A 14625-nucleotide genomic window follows, 5' to 3' on the forward strand; every position below is an offset into this window, starting at 1 on the left:
TTAAAATTTGAAAAAAAAAAAAAAACAATTCCATTTGACGTGGGCTTACTCGAATAACAAGTCTTATTCAGATATTTTTCAAAATATGTTCTTAGTCCAAGCTGTCTGCTATGAAATGGTTCTGGGTAAAAAACTTCTCTTGTGAGTCATTCATGTATGCCAGGTGGCCAGAAGTTATCAAGAAAAGCCTGTTCAAATTGATCATAGACTTCACTGTGCTCAGCTAAGTCCACAGCTCACAGCAAAGTGACCCCTTGGGTGTATCCTATTACATAACAAGTCTCTTGCTATTCATTCCAGTTATATGATAGAATATCTCTTAAAGATCTAATGATTACTATCGGATGTACCTTCTTTGTTTCTGTAGAAAATGTCTGAAACTGTCTATGTTTTAACAGGCTTTCATCTGTAAAAATCTTCAGAGGCAAGATGTATTATCATGTGGTATAGTTACTGGTGTCACATGTGAATAGTGTCCTTGCTGTTCATAAGGTACTGAGAACTACCCACATGTCTCATGTTCTCCTTCACTTATGCATGGCACTGGGAAAGAACTATTGCCCTGCTTATTTACTATTTACTATTTAACCAGTCACTTGAACTCAAGCTTCCCACTCCTATTTCATATCGGATTGTTGAATAGTACTCTTTAAGTTGATATCGAGTTTGTTAACCCTTTTATCCTCCCCTTCAGTCACTATCCTTTCTATTTCAGCAAGTGGAGTACAGTGCTGCTCTACCAACTGTCTAGAATCACTGTCAAATAACCCAACATCAGCATGAATAATTTTTACACATAATTACTGAAGTTTTTCTGTTCTAATTTAAGAAACCGTATATCCTCAAATATCTTCTATACTTCATCCGCTAAATCGTCGTAAGTGTTGTGTAAATCTGACGTGCTAGCTTGCGCTTCAGATACCTGTGCTAAGCTGTCATCTTCTGTCTATAAAGCAGTTGATGTAACTGTTATATGTGGTTTTCTACGGCTCATCTACAAGTTCGGAAAATTTTTCGTCAAACTTGTGGTCTAACTTTTGCTCGAAATTCGGAAATTCTGTTTTTAAATTCGAAAATTTCTGGTCAAAGTTATTTGTTACTTGTTCCAACTCCTTAGACGATGTTTGTTCAAACTGCTTAGACATCTGCTAAAGGTTCTGTAGGAGGCGACTGGCACTCCCAGATGCCGAAAAGACCGGATTTCCTACTCTTCATTGTCGTTTCTTTTCAGTGAATACTTCCTGTTCTACTATTTGTGAACTAGGAAGGATATGTGATTCAAGTGAATCATTACCATAAGAACTGTCACGTGAGAACGCGCTTGTGGTCGTCGATCCGTCGATCCAGTCCCCTGGAGTAGACGACATTCCATCAGAACTACTGATAGCCTTGGGAGAGCCAGCTACGACAAAACTCTTTCATCTGGCGTACTCGATGTGTGAGACAGGTGAAGTATCCACAGACTTCAAGAAGAGTATCATAACTCCAACTCTGAAGAAAGCACACGTAGACATGTGTGAATATTACTGAACTGTCAGTTTAATAACTCGTGGTTGCAAAACACTAACACGAATTCTTCTCAGAATAGAAAAAATGGTAGAAGCTGACCTTGGAGAAGATCAGTTTGAATTCTGGAGATATGTAGGAACACATGAGGCAATACTGCCCCTATGACTTATCATTGAAGTTATGTTAAGAAAAGGCAAACCTACGTTTATAGCATTTGTACACTTAAAGAAAGCTTTTGACAATGGTGACTGGAATACTCTCTTTGAAATTCTTAAGTTATGAGGGATACAATACCGGGAACGAATGGCTATTTACATATTATGCAGGAACCAGACGACAGCTATCATTGTCGAGGGGCATGAAAGGGAAGCAGTGGTTGAGAAGGCAAGGGTAATGGAATGCATTCGAGTTAAATCGTGTCCTGCTGAGGGAACTAGTTTAGGAAACGAAATACTTAAAAGTAGTAGATAAGTTTTGCTACTTAGGTAGCAAAATAACTGATGAGAGCTGAAGTAGAGAGGTTTGAAAATGTACATTGGCAATGGCAAGGAAAGCTTTTACGAAGAAGAGAAATTTATAAACTTCGCGATAGGGGTATGTTTCACAAAGTCTTTTCTGAAAGTATTTGTGTGGAGTGAAGCCATGTATGAAAGTGAAACGTGGACAAAAAACAATTTAGTCGAGATGAGAATAGAAGCTTTTGAAATGTGGTGCTACAGAAGAAAGCTGAAGATTAGATGGGTAGATAATGTAACTAATGAGGAGGTACTGAAGAGAACTGGGGAGAAAAGAAATTTCTCGCACAGTCTGACTAGAAAAAGGTACCGGCTGATTGGACATGTTACAAGACATCAAGGGATCAACAATTCAGCACAAGAGGAAGGTGTGGATGGTAATAATCGTAGAGGGAGACCAAGAGATGAACACAGTAAGCAGATTCAAAAGCATATAGGTTGCAGTGGCTATTTGGTGATGAACAGGCTTGCATAGGAGAGTAGAATGGGGAGCTGCATCAAACTAGCCTTCAGACTGAAGACCACAACGACAACAACAACTGAATCAACACCACTTTCATGGTTCACTGTCTTATGTAATTTGCACTAGCATCCATTAGATGAGAAACAGAAGCTGTAACAGAGTTCCAAAACGTGCTACTCCTCGGGAATCATTTCTATATACTCAGCTACAGAATATACCTGCCAGTAAACTTAAAACCGAAAAACCACTCTGGTCTACGCAAAATGTGCCTCTTTTATATGTATGCAAAGGATGGAAAGAGGTTTTGCAGAAGTTTCTTCCAGCAAATTCTTGTCTTATTACTGATCCTACTTAGCCTATGGATGGATATGGTCTTCCTTCGAAGCTATGGACAGCTCTGAACTGATTCTATACAATGCATGGACAGTGTGGTCCCTGTTTGTATGAAGAAAGGTACAAAGATGGCCCAGCATGTGACTGGGGGCCTCAGTGCAGACTACACAGCGCTTGACTGCATAGTGCTTATCACGAAATTTTCCTGTTGAACTCAGGTAACACAGCCTACGATAACACCAAGATCTGTGCACTGGTTCAAAAACCTACATATTTAGTTATAAAATTTTCATGTGTGTTTGTTTATATATTTTTACGTACATTTAACGATTTATGTATGAAGTACTTATATAAGAATGTAAAATGACTATGGAAGCCACATGAATAATAATAATATGTACCTTACTAATTTTCATGTATAATGATTGGGGTCGATTTAAGGCCTACATACCACCGCTTGGGACGCCAAGCTGAGTGAGGCACCACAACTATAAGATTTCAATATACAACTTATCACTATTAGTACGAATACTTGTGGCACCAAGATATGTATACAAACGCGGATCACAGCGAGTACCTATAGCGATAACTAAACACGTGGAAGTGCATGACCGAAAAGGTGTGGAGAAGGGAGAGGGAAGGGTGGGTGGGTTTCGGACAGAGGAGCAAATGAAGGTGCCAAATGATAAATCGCTTGAGTGCAAAAATGTTCTCGAACCAGTGTTGATTACGATGTAACATTAGTTGACATGAGTATTATTAGAATCTGCCATATAGTACTTCACTGTATCCATTAGTCTAAATTTCATGAAAAATTCATGATTGTGAATAAGGTAAAACCACTGACTCGTTTCTTATCCTAACAACTCTTAATGCTCTTAGGATCGACGGAATGCGACTAAAATAAAAATTAAATAAAGTTGGCTTTGCTACTGCTCAAGGACTAGAACCTTTTTTCTACTCTATGCCACTGCATTTTAAATTTATAAAAAAATGCACGAAGCGTATAAATTCACGATAAATCACACAAATTTAAAGGTTGCCGATTCAAAAAGACACAGCCTACACTATGCTTGTCCGTCGTCTTTTGGAGTATTGCTGGGCAGTGAGAGGATTGACAGAGGACATCAAAAGAGTTCAAACAAGGGCTGCTCGCTTTGTATTATGTCGAAATATGGGAGAGAATGTCTCGAATATCATATACAAGTCTGTATGGCAATCACGAAAATAAAGACGTTTATCGTTGTGGCGAGATCTTTGCACGAAATCTCAATCACCAATTTCCTCCTCCGAATACTAAAATATTTTATTGACTCCCATCTACATAGGGAGAAATGAGCATCGTAATAAATTGAAAGAAATTATGGCTTCCATGGAAAGAATTTAGTTGTTCGTGTTTCGCATGATCCCATTCGAGAGCCGAAAGGTCGAGAAATAGTGTGAAAGTGGTTCTATGAACCATCTATCAAATCGGAGAGTGGTCATGTAAATGTAGACGTAGAAACACATCTTACTTCGGCTGCAAACACAGCTTATATGGTACAATGAAATCAGACTTGTGACGGGACTGCATTTCATTAAGGACCTATTCACTTTTTGAAGTCAGGGTTTTTTTTCCGGTAGATGGGCAGGTGGGACATATGTTACTAATATCTTTGGTTCATTTGTTGTATCTCTGCGCCGTGGCTATTACCCGCACATTTTTGAAATAAAGAATTTGAAGGGCTTCGTTGGAAATTCATTACATATACCTTTTCTATTGAATATCTACGTTAAACAAAAATGAATGTCATGAGGACGGATAAAACAAATTCTAGAAATAGGGGATGGCCGTTTCTTCATAACGTACGGGCACAGACGGGTAAGTGTCAACTTTTTCTCATTCAGATTTACTGTTCAAGGTACAATAACTCATATAAATGCTATTTTTTCCGCAGTTGGTATGATTCCAAGAGGAATACGTTCAGGGGTTACATCAGGTATCTCCAAATGCCAATCCAACGCATTCTTTAAGACACCAGGTTATATTACTTCGGCGTCAGTTTCAAGATCGTCGTCCACAGCTCCGAACGCTGAGGACAGAATAAGTGCTCGCCTTTCTTCGCTAATGGAAAATACTACCCCGCATTCTTCAACGACTACAGATAAAAATCCAAACTCGATTTTGGCTATCTTAAATAAATTTGCAAATAAAACTCCGTCGAATAAACATATGTCTGTGCTCCCCAGGACATCATCATCGTCATCATCATTTCGAAATGCAGCTACCCGTTGGTCGACGTCGGATGATCAGAAAACGCTTTTAAGGTGCGCTAATTTAAATTATATAAATGCTGATATGCTTTTGTTTTCTACAGACTCAGAAATTAACAATGTGTAAATCAGGACCAGCACTTACAGTGGCAGTGGAGGTCAGACGCGCAACAAATCATCGACTTCAAGAACTCCAATGAGGACTCCAGTAAGAACACCAAAATCAATGACAACTACAACATCAGAAAGTGACGCTACTTGTATCGTTGGTAAATCACTTTGTTTAACTACATTTCCTTGTTCTACAGTTCACTAGTCAATGGCCATGCTGTTAATGATCATTACATTACTCTTATAAAGATGACTCTTACTGCTGTGTAGAATGCATTGTATAGAGAACACATTGTGCCTGTTATTGCCATAGTTGTAAGTATTACAATTTCCAGCAGAAGTATTATGATAAGTTGAGTAAACTGGCAGGTCTCTTAGTTTATAATAATGCATATATGTTAGCGGCACTATATAGCTAGTTATATCTTTTAATTTACTGTTCTTGAATCTGTGTGCATTTACCCAAAGATTTTTCGACTTAAAGGTATTAAGTGAGTGGGTGATAAATTACTATTAATTATTATAAACAAAGGAAAAAGTTGCGCTTTACGAACATTGAAAACTTCTTGACTAGACAGTGCTGTTGGTCGGTGTATATTTTTAATGTTACTACAGTTTTATCAACTTGTCGAATTTTCTGACTTAGTCAAGATCATAGCATTGTTGCTTACTCATATGAGCATACCAGATTTTGAATCATTCCTTGACCACAGTTTTGCTGAATTTTTGGGAAAATCCACATACACATCAGCAGAAAATTGATATTATTGAAAAATGGGCATTTAGAATTTTAAAAAATAATGCAGATCACCATCAGTAGCAATTCATTTTTCTAGTTCATTCTTTGTTCTTTTGCAGGTTGCCTATATAGATGTATTTTTATAGCTAGGAACAATTAATCCATAGAGCATTTGGTGCTCTTTATTGTAGGTGTAGGTTGTGTTTGAATTTTCTGAAGTTTCTCCCATTGTTGATCTCTGCTTGAGCCTGATTACAAGCTGCCATGAACTTTAGGTTGTGAGGAAGGTACCTCCTGTGAGTGGTTAAATTCATTACTTTGTGCATATGCTTCATAAAGCAGTGATTCATGCATTCAGGCTCCACATTCAGCTTAGGTTACAACGGGTGTGGTGGGGGAGGTGTAATATGATTTTGGGCACAAAATGATTCATGTGTTTGAGCTCTAAATTGAGTACATTTACATCTACATCTATACTCTGCAAACCACTGATAGGTGCATGACATAGGGTACATCCCTTTGTACCAGCTGTTAGGATTTTACGAGCTATTAGGTTTTCTTCCTGTTACATTCATGTGTGGAGTGATGAAAGAATGATTGATTGAATGCTTCTTTGTGTGCAGCAATTAAACTAGTGTTATCCTCATGATCCATATGTAAGTGATACATTGGGGGTTGTAGCATATTCCTAGAGTAATCATTTAAAGCTGATTCTTGAAACTTTGTTAATAGATGTTCTCAGGATAGTTTACATCTATCTTCAAGAGTTTTCCAATTCAGTTCCCTAAGTAACTCTGTGACACTCTCCCACAGATTAAACAAACTTGTCACCATATATGCTGCCCTTCTCTGTATATATTCATAATCCCCTGTTAGTACTATCAGGTACAGATCCCACACACTTGAACAATATTCTAGAGCCAGCTGCACAAGTGATTTGTAAGCAATCTCCTTTGCAAACTGATTGCTCTCCCCCATTATTCTACCAATAAACAGAAGTGTATCACCTGTAATACCCAAGAATGAGCCTGTGTGATCACCACATTTCATATCCCTATAAAGTGTTGCACCATGGTATTTGTATGAGTTGGCCGATTCCAACAGTAACACAGTAACTCATTGTTGCTATAGTCATAGGTACTAAGGTCCTTTTTTTCTTATTTTTTTTTTTTTGTAAAGTGCAGCATTTTACATTTCTGAACTTTTAAAGACAATTGCCAATCTCTGCATCACTTTGAAATCTTATCAAGATCTGACTGAATATTTATGCAGCTTCTTTCAGGTAGTACTTCATTATAGATAAGTGCATTATTTGCAAAAACCCTGATTTCACTGTTAATGTTGTCTGCAAGATCATTAACATACAACATGGACAGCAAAGGTCCCAACACACTTTCCTGGGGCATGCTCAACGTTCCTTATACATCTGATGATGACTCTCCACCCAAGATAATGGGCTGCATCTTCCTTACCAAAACGTTCTCAGTCTGGTCACAAATTTCACTTGATACCCCATATGACTGAACTTTTGACAAGAAGCGTAGGTGTGGTAGTGAGTCAAATGCTTTACAAAACACTGCATGTACCTGATTGCCTTGATCCAAAGCTTTCAGTATGTCATGTGAGAAAAGTGCTGTTTGGGTTTCACATTACTGATGTTTTTGAAGTCATTGACATGTGGTATTGTGGAGGTTATTCTGTTCAAAATAGCTCATTATGTTTCAGCTCAGAATATGTGCTAAGATTCTACAGCAAATCAATGTCAAGGATACTGGACTGTAAGAGACTGCTGCTTGTGAATTAAATTGAGATTTTTGACAAAGTAGATTCCATACCTCAGAAATGGTGCTGTGCATTGGCATGGCAAGAAGATATTTGGAAATCATGTCAACCACCATAAGGCACATGAAATGCAAAATTGAGGGCGTGCAAAATCAGCATGCAATCACTGCCAATGCCTCATTAGGATTGTTCATGGGGGGAAAGCATATGAGGTGTAAGTGCGTGTTGCTGAGTACAGTCTGGGCTGGAGTAGGACAACATCTTGTTATTTTTAGCAAGTCTTGGCTAATAGACATGGTAATGGACCAATAACTCAAATAGCAGGTGTGTATGTCACTAAGGATGCTGTCAATCTGAGAACTGAATCAAGCTACAGAAAAATCATAATTGCAATCCTGAGCCCTGACAAACTTAACTTTATTTTTCCTTTACAGCTGATTCGACTTTGTTGGCTATATTAGGGATAAAATGAACGTAGTAATTAACTTCACTCCATATATTGAGTACTTATTTGGAGAAAATGACATTTTTATAAATCTTAGTTTAACACCTGCCTCTTTTGAAGTAATGGATACAAAGTCACAGATTTTGTGTGTAGTTCTGGTAAGTGCTTTTGTTTATCATCTTCTGTGGGTTAGGTGTCAAAATGACCTTTCCAGTCTCTTATCATCTGTCCATCTCTTATGATGTCTGCCTAGTTCTCTCTTTCTGTTTGGTTGACAAGTCATTATCTTTTTAGGCAATCTATTTGCTGTCATTCTCTCAGCATATACTTCAATTTCATTTTATCTTCTTGTATCTTGTCATTAACTGAAAAGATTTTTAAAACTGATCTTATTGTTTCATTCCTTATTATATCCATTTTATTATAGCCTCTTACATATCTTATGAACTTCATCTCTGCTGCTTGTATACCCGATTTTTCTTTTTTTTTTCTATTTACCATGATTCAGAGCCATATGCAAGAGTAGACACATTCACAACTTCATAGAATTTCATTTGTATTTCTTCCAGTTGTTCCACAGATGCCTTGATGTTTATTAACCTTCTTCTCAGTGTCTTTGTCATTGTTAAAACTAATGTCACATAAGATAACTGAAGTGGGATACTTCTTCTAAAATTTTCTCTTTTGTTATTATTTTCTTATCACAACATCACCAATATTATCAGTACAAAAAGCAACTAGTGGAAGTTATTTCTCTAGGAACCACTGTGAACTTGCTGTTGTGTTATTATTCTCTAAAGATAAGCACTTGAAACAATACAGCATGAATGCTGTGTAAATCATGAGCAGCTGTTTAGTTTGGTATGAAGCAAAGATTGCAGGTATAAATTGTACAAACTGGTTTCTGATAAATATGAGGTGAAATCAAAAAGTAAGTGACTTTTGCAATTTCTCACCACAGGGCTTGGTAACACCGCTAGTATACAGGGCTGAGGTATTGAAAAATCGGGTATGCAACAATTCCATGCAACATGTCACTCTTATTCCATGTTAGTTGTTGTATTGTAATAGACTGTGAAACATGGCAGCTCCTTTATTGATCTGCACGAAGGAGGAAATGAGGGCAGTGATTAGCCTTTTGTTTGTGGAACGTATTAAACCTGTGGAAATTATTCATTGAATGCAAGCACGGTGTGGTGATGGTTGTTTATCACAAAGCAAGATCTATGAATATTTAGAGCACTTCAAACAGGGAAGAAGATGAATCACAGTGGGCAAAATCACCAACATTTTATGTATCAGTCATAGTTCAGCGTATTCCATCTTACACTACAGGCTAGATTTTTGGAAAGCATGTGCAACATGGGTACCAAAAGAATTGTCAGCATAGAGTAAGACACAAAGGATGGACATCTCTCATAAACATTTGGCCCATTATCATCACGAGGGAGATGGATTTTTACTGCAAACCATTACTGTAGATGAAACTTGGGTGCATCATCACAAACCGGAAAGTAGAGCTACGGGCATGGTTTGGAAACACTCATCATCACCAGAAGTTAAAACATTTAAATGGCACTCATTAGCTAGTAAGATTGTGCTAAGGCTATTCTGGGACATGAAGGGTGTGGTAGCCATTTATTTCATCCCAAGAGCCAAAACTGTGAACAGTGAGAAATATTGTGTTGTGTTGTGAACTAAACTGAAACCTGCAATCAGATGCAAATGTTGTGGAAAACTGCAAAAAGATATAATACTGCAGCAAGGTAATGCTCATCCACATTCTGCCAAACAGACAGCCAAAACAATAAAGGAGTTGAGATTCGAATTGCTGGAACACCTGCTGTACCGTCCAGACATGGATCCAAGCGAATTCAATATGTTTGGACCATTGAAAAAAAGAAGAAGATCTGTGACCAATGCAGAAGTCATTGATGTATTGCAAAATTGGTTACAATTGCAACCAAAAAACGTATTTCCCAACAGATTCAAAAAACTTGTGAAACATTGGACGAAGTGCATTGAAGTGTAAGGAGGTTGCATAGAACAATAATATGTGCTCCAGTTTTCTTTCATTAGAATAAATATTCCTTTTCTCAAAAATCCCTTTACTTTTTGACTTCCTCTCTTACTTTTTGCACTATTTTCAAAGGAACAAATCCTTTCAGTGGGGTGAAAGATAGAAATCCACTACTGACAGAGAATTTATAATAGCCTCGAAGTTACAACATAAACAGTTTCCCATTATTTTTATGTGTTACTGCTAATAGCAGGACACATTCATTTACAGAAAATTGCTCTGCCACCACTAGAACTATCAGTCTGTCTAATTCATTTTTAAATTTGCTCTGGAGAGAAAGAGGAAAAGGCTAAAAAAATACATGCAACGTGATGGATGGAAGTGAAGCAATGTGAGTTTCAGACTATGACACAATAATGTATGTTCATAGGATTGCACTGCTGGTGTTAATTTCAATAAAATCCATGTGGGTTTTAGGCTGCACCATTTTGTAGCACTAAAAACAACTATAAAATAAAAGCAACTTCATGTGACGAGAAGGAGAATCACAATCATGTAAGTCAGCAGCCTACATGAAAACTTTCAGTTTCCACTGGAAACAGAGAGTAATGGCACTGTTTCTTTATTTAATGTAGATGTATGCAAAACATTTAGTGGCAAACCAGGATGTAACATGTTTCACGCAAAGTTGCACCATTGTCCAGCACAAAAAAATGTATTGTGTATACTGACAGTGTGGGCTCACCATATAAGCACTGTTAATAACCATCCTTGTGAACCAAACAAGCTGCACAATGTTCTATGCAAATGGCTATGGTTGTAAAAACATAAAATGTGCTATGAGACACAGTGAAGACTAAGTAGATAATGAAACTGAAGAACATCTCATTGCTGCTTGCTTACTTTATATGAGAGGTACAATGAAGGAATTTTTCCTATGCTTCAGAGTGACCTTAGAATCAATTGAGACCCACAATTGATTTCATAGATGCTCTCCACACTGCAGTTTTTTAGGAACTGCATTGTGAATGTATTGATGTCTATGTTGGCATAACTGGGAAACTAATTAATGGTTGCTTTCTGGAGTGAAAATAGTATGTACAGCTTAGGCAACACAGCAAAACAGCAATAGCCAAATATCACCTGGACTGTGACCAACCTATCAGTTTTCAGAAACTCCATAAGCTTGTTCAGTAGCCATGGACACAAAAACATAAACTAAAACAATTGAATAATGACAGTACAATGAAGAGGGTTGATTGCTACTCACCATATGAAGGAGATGTTGACTCACAGACAGAGACAACAAAATGATTGCTATACATTTAAGCTTTCAACCAAAAACCTCTTTTCTGAGGTAGGAAACACATTCACCCAAGCACAACTCATACTTGCATGAGCACTCTGGTTGTTGTAGCCAGACATAGTCTGCAACTTAACTTCTCCATATGGTGAATAGCAATCTATCTTTTTCATAATGCTGTCTAAACATAAAACAAGAGAGCTACAGTAATGGCATGGAGGATGGCTACAAGCTACCAACATCCTAGCCACCAATGGTTACAGTCCAATGGGTCGTGTGCGTTTGTTGTCCAATGGCTTTGCAAGACCTGAATTCAACACCATAAACAAGCATTCCTCCCATGCAGCATCAGTGTCTTGCTTTAAGAAGTCTCAGTCCCTGGGTATAAGCTCCTGATTTGCTGTTATATGCTAATCATCTGCTGTAGTAGCACAGGCAGTTGCCTTCCATACAGCCACCTACCCACAGGCGTCTTAACTTTGGACTATCCGTTGATGTTCGAGAATGATGATGTGGGTTATTGTATTACAAATGAAATGAGATGGTACAAAAGGAAGACACTTGGCAGACTGAACAGTTTCATTGCTTTGAACAAGACTGCTGTGAGGACAGATGTATTTGTTGTATAGTTAATTTTAGTGTTATAGTATGAAATAGCCTAATACCCAAAAGGATGCTATTGAAAATGAGGTCCTACCTAAACCTAGCACTGTGTGAATATCTAGACTCATCTTCTACTTCTGGAAATCAAAATTTGGCATATAAACTCCAAAAGGAAACCAATTCCAAGATATTCTGAACACTTGACGAGACTGTTGTTACAAATATTACTTATGGTACCAAGAACTCTTCCTTTAAGACATCTGTACATTAAAACTTCATTTAATAGGATCTTGCTCTCTGCTACAGCTTCCTAATTTGTGCTGTAAGGCTGTTAGTGTAGGAGATCCAAACCAAATAAATGTTTTCTCCGATTACCAATGACTGATGAACCGGTATCGACTTGGAAGTTATAGTCACTGATACAATTCGGGAACTATTGAAGCCTTCAGTGAAGAGCTAGATGCAAGATTCCAAGCAATTCCAGTGTATTACACCTAAACCAAGGAATTCTTTTGAGCTTAATGCCAACATTTGCAGTGATTATGGCCAGAACCTTTGCAACATTACCATTACGACCACTTATATGAACGGATAAATGTGAGTAAATAAGCTACTCACCATGTAGTGGAGACTGAGTTGCAATAAAAGACCCACAATTATAGCTTTCAGCCATTAAGGCCTTTGTCAACAATAGACATACACACATCCACACACACACAAACACACACACACACACACACACACACACACACACACACACACACACACAAATGCAACTTACACACACGACTGAAGTCTCAGACAACTGAAACCGCACTGCGAGTAGCAGCACCAGTGCATGATGGGAGTGGCGACTGGTATGGTGAGAAAGGCAGACAGTGAAGAGTGCTGCAGGTTAGATGGAGGGCTGGGGAGGGGGGGGGGGGGGAAGTAGGAGAAAAGGAGAGAAATTAAAAGACTGGGTGTTTTGGTGAAATGAGAGCTTTGTAGTGCTGGAATGGGAACAAGGAAGGGGCTGGGTGGATGAGGACAGGGACTAACAAAGGTTGAGGCCAGGATGGCTACGGGAACGGAGGATGTATTACAGGGAAAGTTCCCAATTGCGTAAGTCAGAAAAGCTGGTGTAGTGGGAAGGATCCATGTGTGTGTATCATTGACGAAGGTCTTAATGGCCAAAAGCTATAATTGTGAGTCTTTTTGTTATGCCTATCTGCTACTCAGCATCTCCGCTATATGGTGAGTAGCAACTTTCTTCTCATAATTTGTTACATTCCATCCTTGATTTTTCATTGTTTGAGTAAATAAGCCCATTAGTTCATATTTAACAATGTGTCACTGTCAGTAGAAAAGTGTTGGTGCCAATTTTTGAACAGATAATGGGGTGGGGCTTAATGCCCCATTGACATTGAGGTCATTAGGACTGAACAGATAAGAGCTGTGTGAGATTTTCATATCATTTGCCTGTTAAATGCCACGTCCATAAAAGTTTGAAGTTCTCTGAAAACTTATTCCCCTCGTTTAATCTTGATATCTTCCACGGTGTCTGCGACATTTGATTGTATTTTTATGTATGCATGTTTTCTTTCTTAATGAGTAGTGGTCTCTCCGTAATTCTCTCCACAGTTTTTATTTCTTTTTTTCTATATGCAGACAAACTATTCCATCAAAATTTCTATCAATTAACTATCTACTACTAGATACGTGACATTTGTATAGATTAACACACATTCGTTACTGGTATGTTAACTTAAAGTGAATCCTCTGATATGCCATGTACCACAGTTGAAATTCAGGATGTACATTTCACTTACTATTATGTTCCTCTTACTACTGACATAGAAACATCTGTTTTCATAGATTATGAATCATTTGTAATGGCGTGGTCTATCTATCTTTTGTCCAGTGGACAGTCTAACAATGAGTCTCCAGTGACTGTTAAAGACTATACCAACATTTTCCTTCTTTTAAGAGTTCATTGCTTATAATGTGTTGCACTTTACTGCTAATTCACTAGGAATGAAGTCTGATAACAAGGTCAGTAAAATCTCATTTAAGCCGGACAGAAAAATGTATACCATCAGCAGCAGTGTATGTGGAACAAGAACAATATTACATGCTGTACAGTCAACTAGGTCTGTTTGATTATGGGGAGGGGGAGTGAGAGTGAGTGAGAGTGTATAGCATGGTAATTTTCTCAATAACTCAAAAGATTTAACCGCACAGATAGTGATACAAAATTTTCCCAGGTTTCCATCTTGCACCACTTAGGGCGTTAGGCTGATTACCACCAGTGTCCCTAAATTGTAAGTTCACCTACTTCTTTATCTAGAAACATAATGTTATGGGCAAAAGCTTACCAAGGACATTGGTCAACAGCTAGAATTTCATAGTGCTAGGCACAGAAGCAGGTTTATAGTGTGTTTGTTGCCAACAGATTAATTAGTAGTACATATGTTAAAAAATCTCTTTATTATATAGCTTTGAAAAATTTACATTAGCTTTCAGGTCTCAAAGGTACAAGGGTGTGCTGATAAGCAATGCCTCCAAAT

The 14625-nt window shown here is 37.9% G+C and overlaps 1 protein-coding gene across 1 annotated transcript in view; it reads left to right on the top strand.

Moving 5' to 3' along the window:
• The first annotated feature begins 5044 nt into the window (after positions 1-5044).
• Positions 5045-14625, top strand: part of LOC126349891 (mutS protein homolog 4-like) — a 259596-nt gene continuing 250015 nt past the window's right edge. Inside the window, exons 1-2 of the mRNA XM_050002468.1 lie at positions 5045-5127; positions 5206-5342. Coding sequence (XP_049858425.1) covers positions 5270-5342 — 73 coding nt within the window. The 5' untranslated portion in view covers positions 5045-5127; positions 5206-5269. The remainder of the gene's footprint in view (positions 5128-5205; positions 5343-14625) is intronic.

This window comes from Schistocerca gregaria, chromosome 1, assembly GCF_023897955.1.
Source record: "Schistocerca gregaria isolate iqSchGreg1 chromosome 1, iqSchGreg1.2, whole genome shotgun sequence".
NCBI classification, from domain to species: Eukaryota; Metazoa; Arthropoda; class Insecta; order Orthoptera; family Acrididae; genus Schistocerca; species Schistocerca gregaria.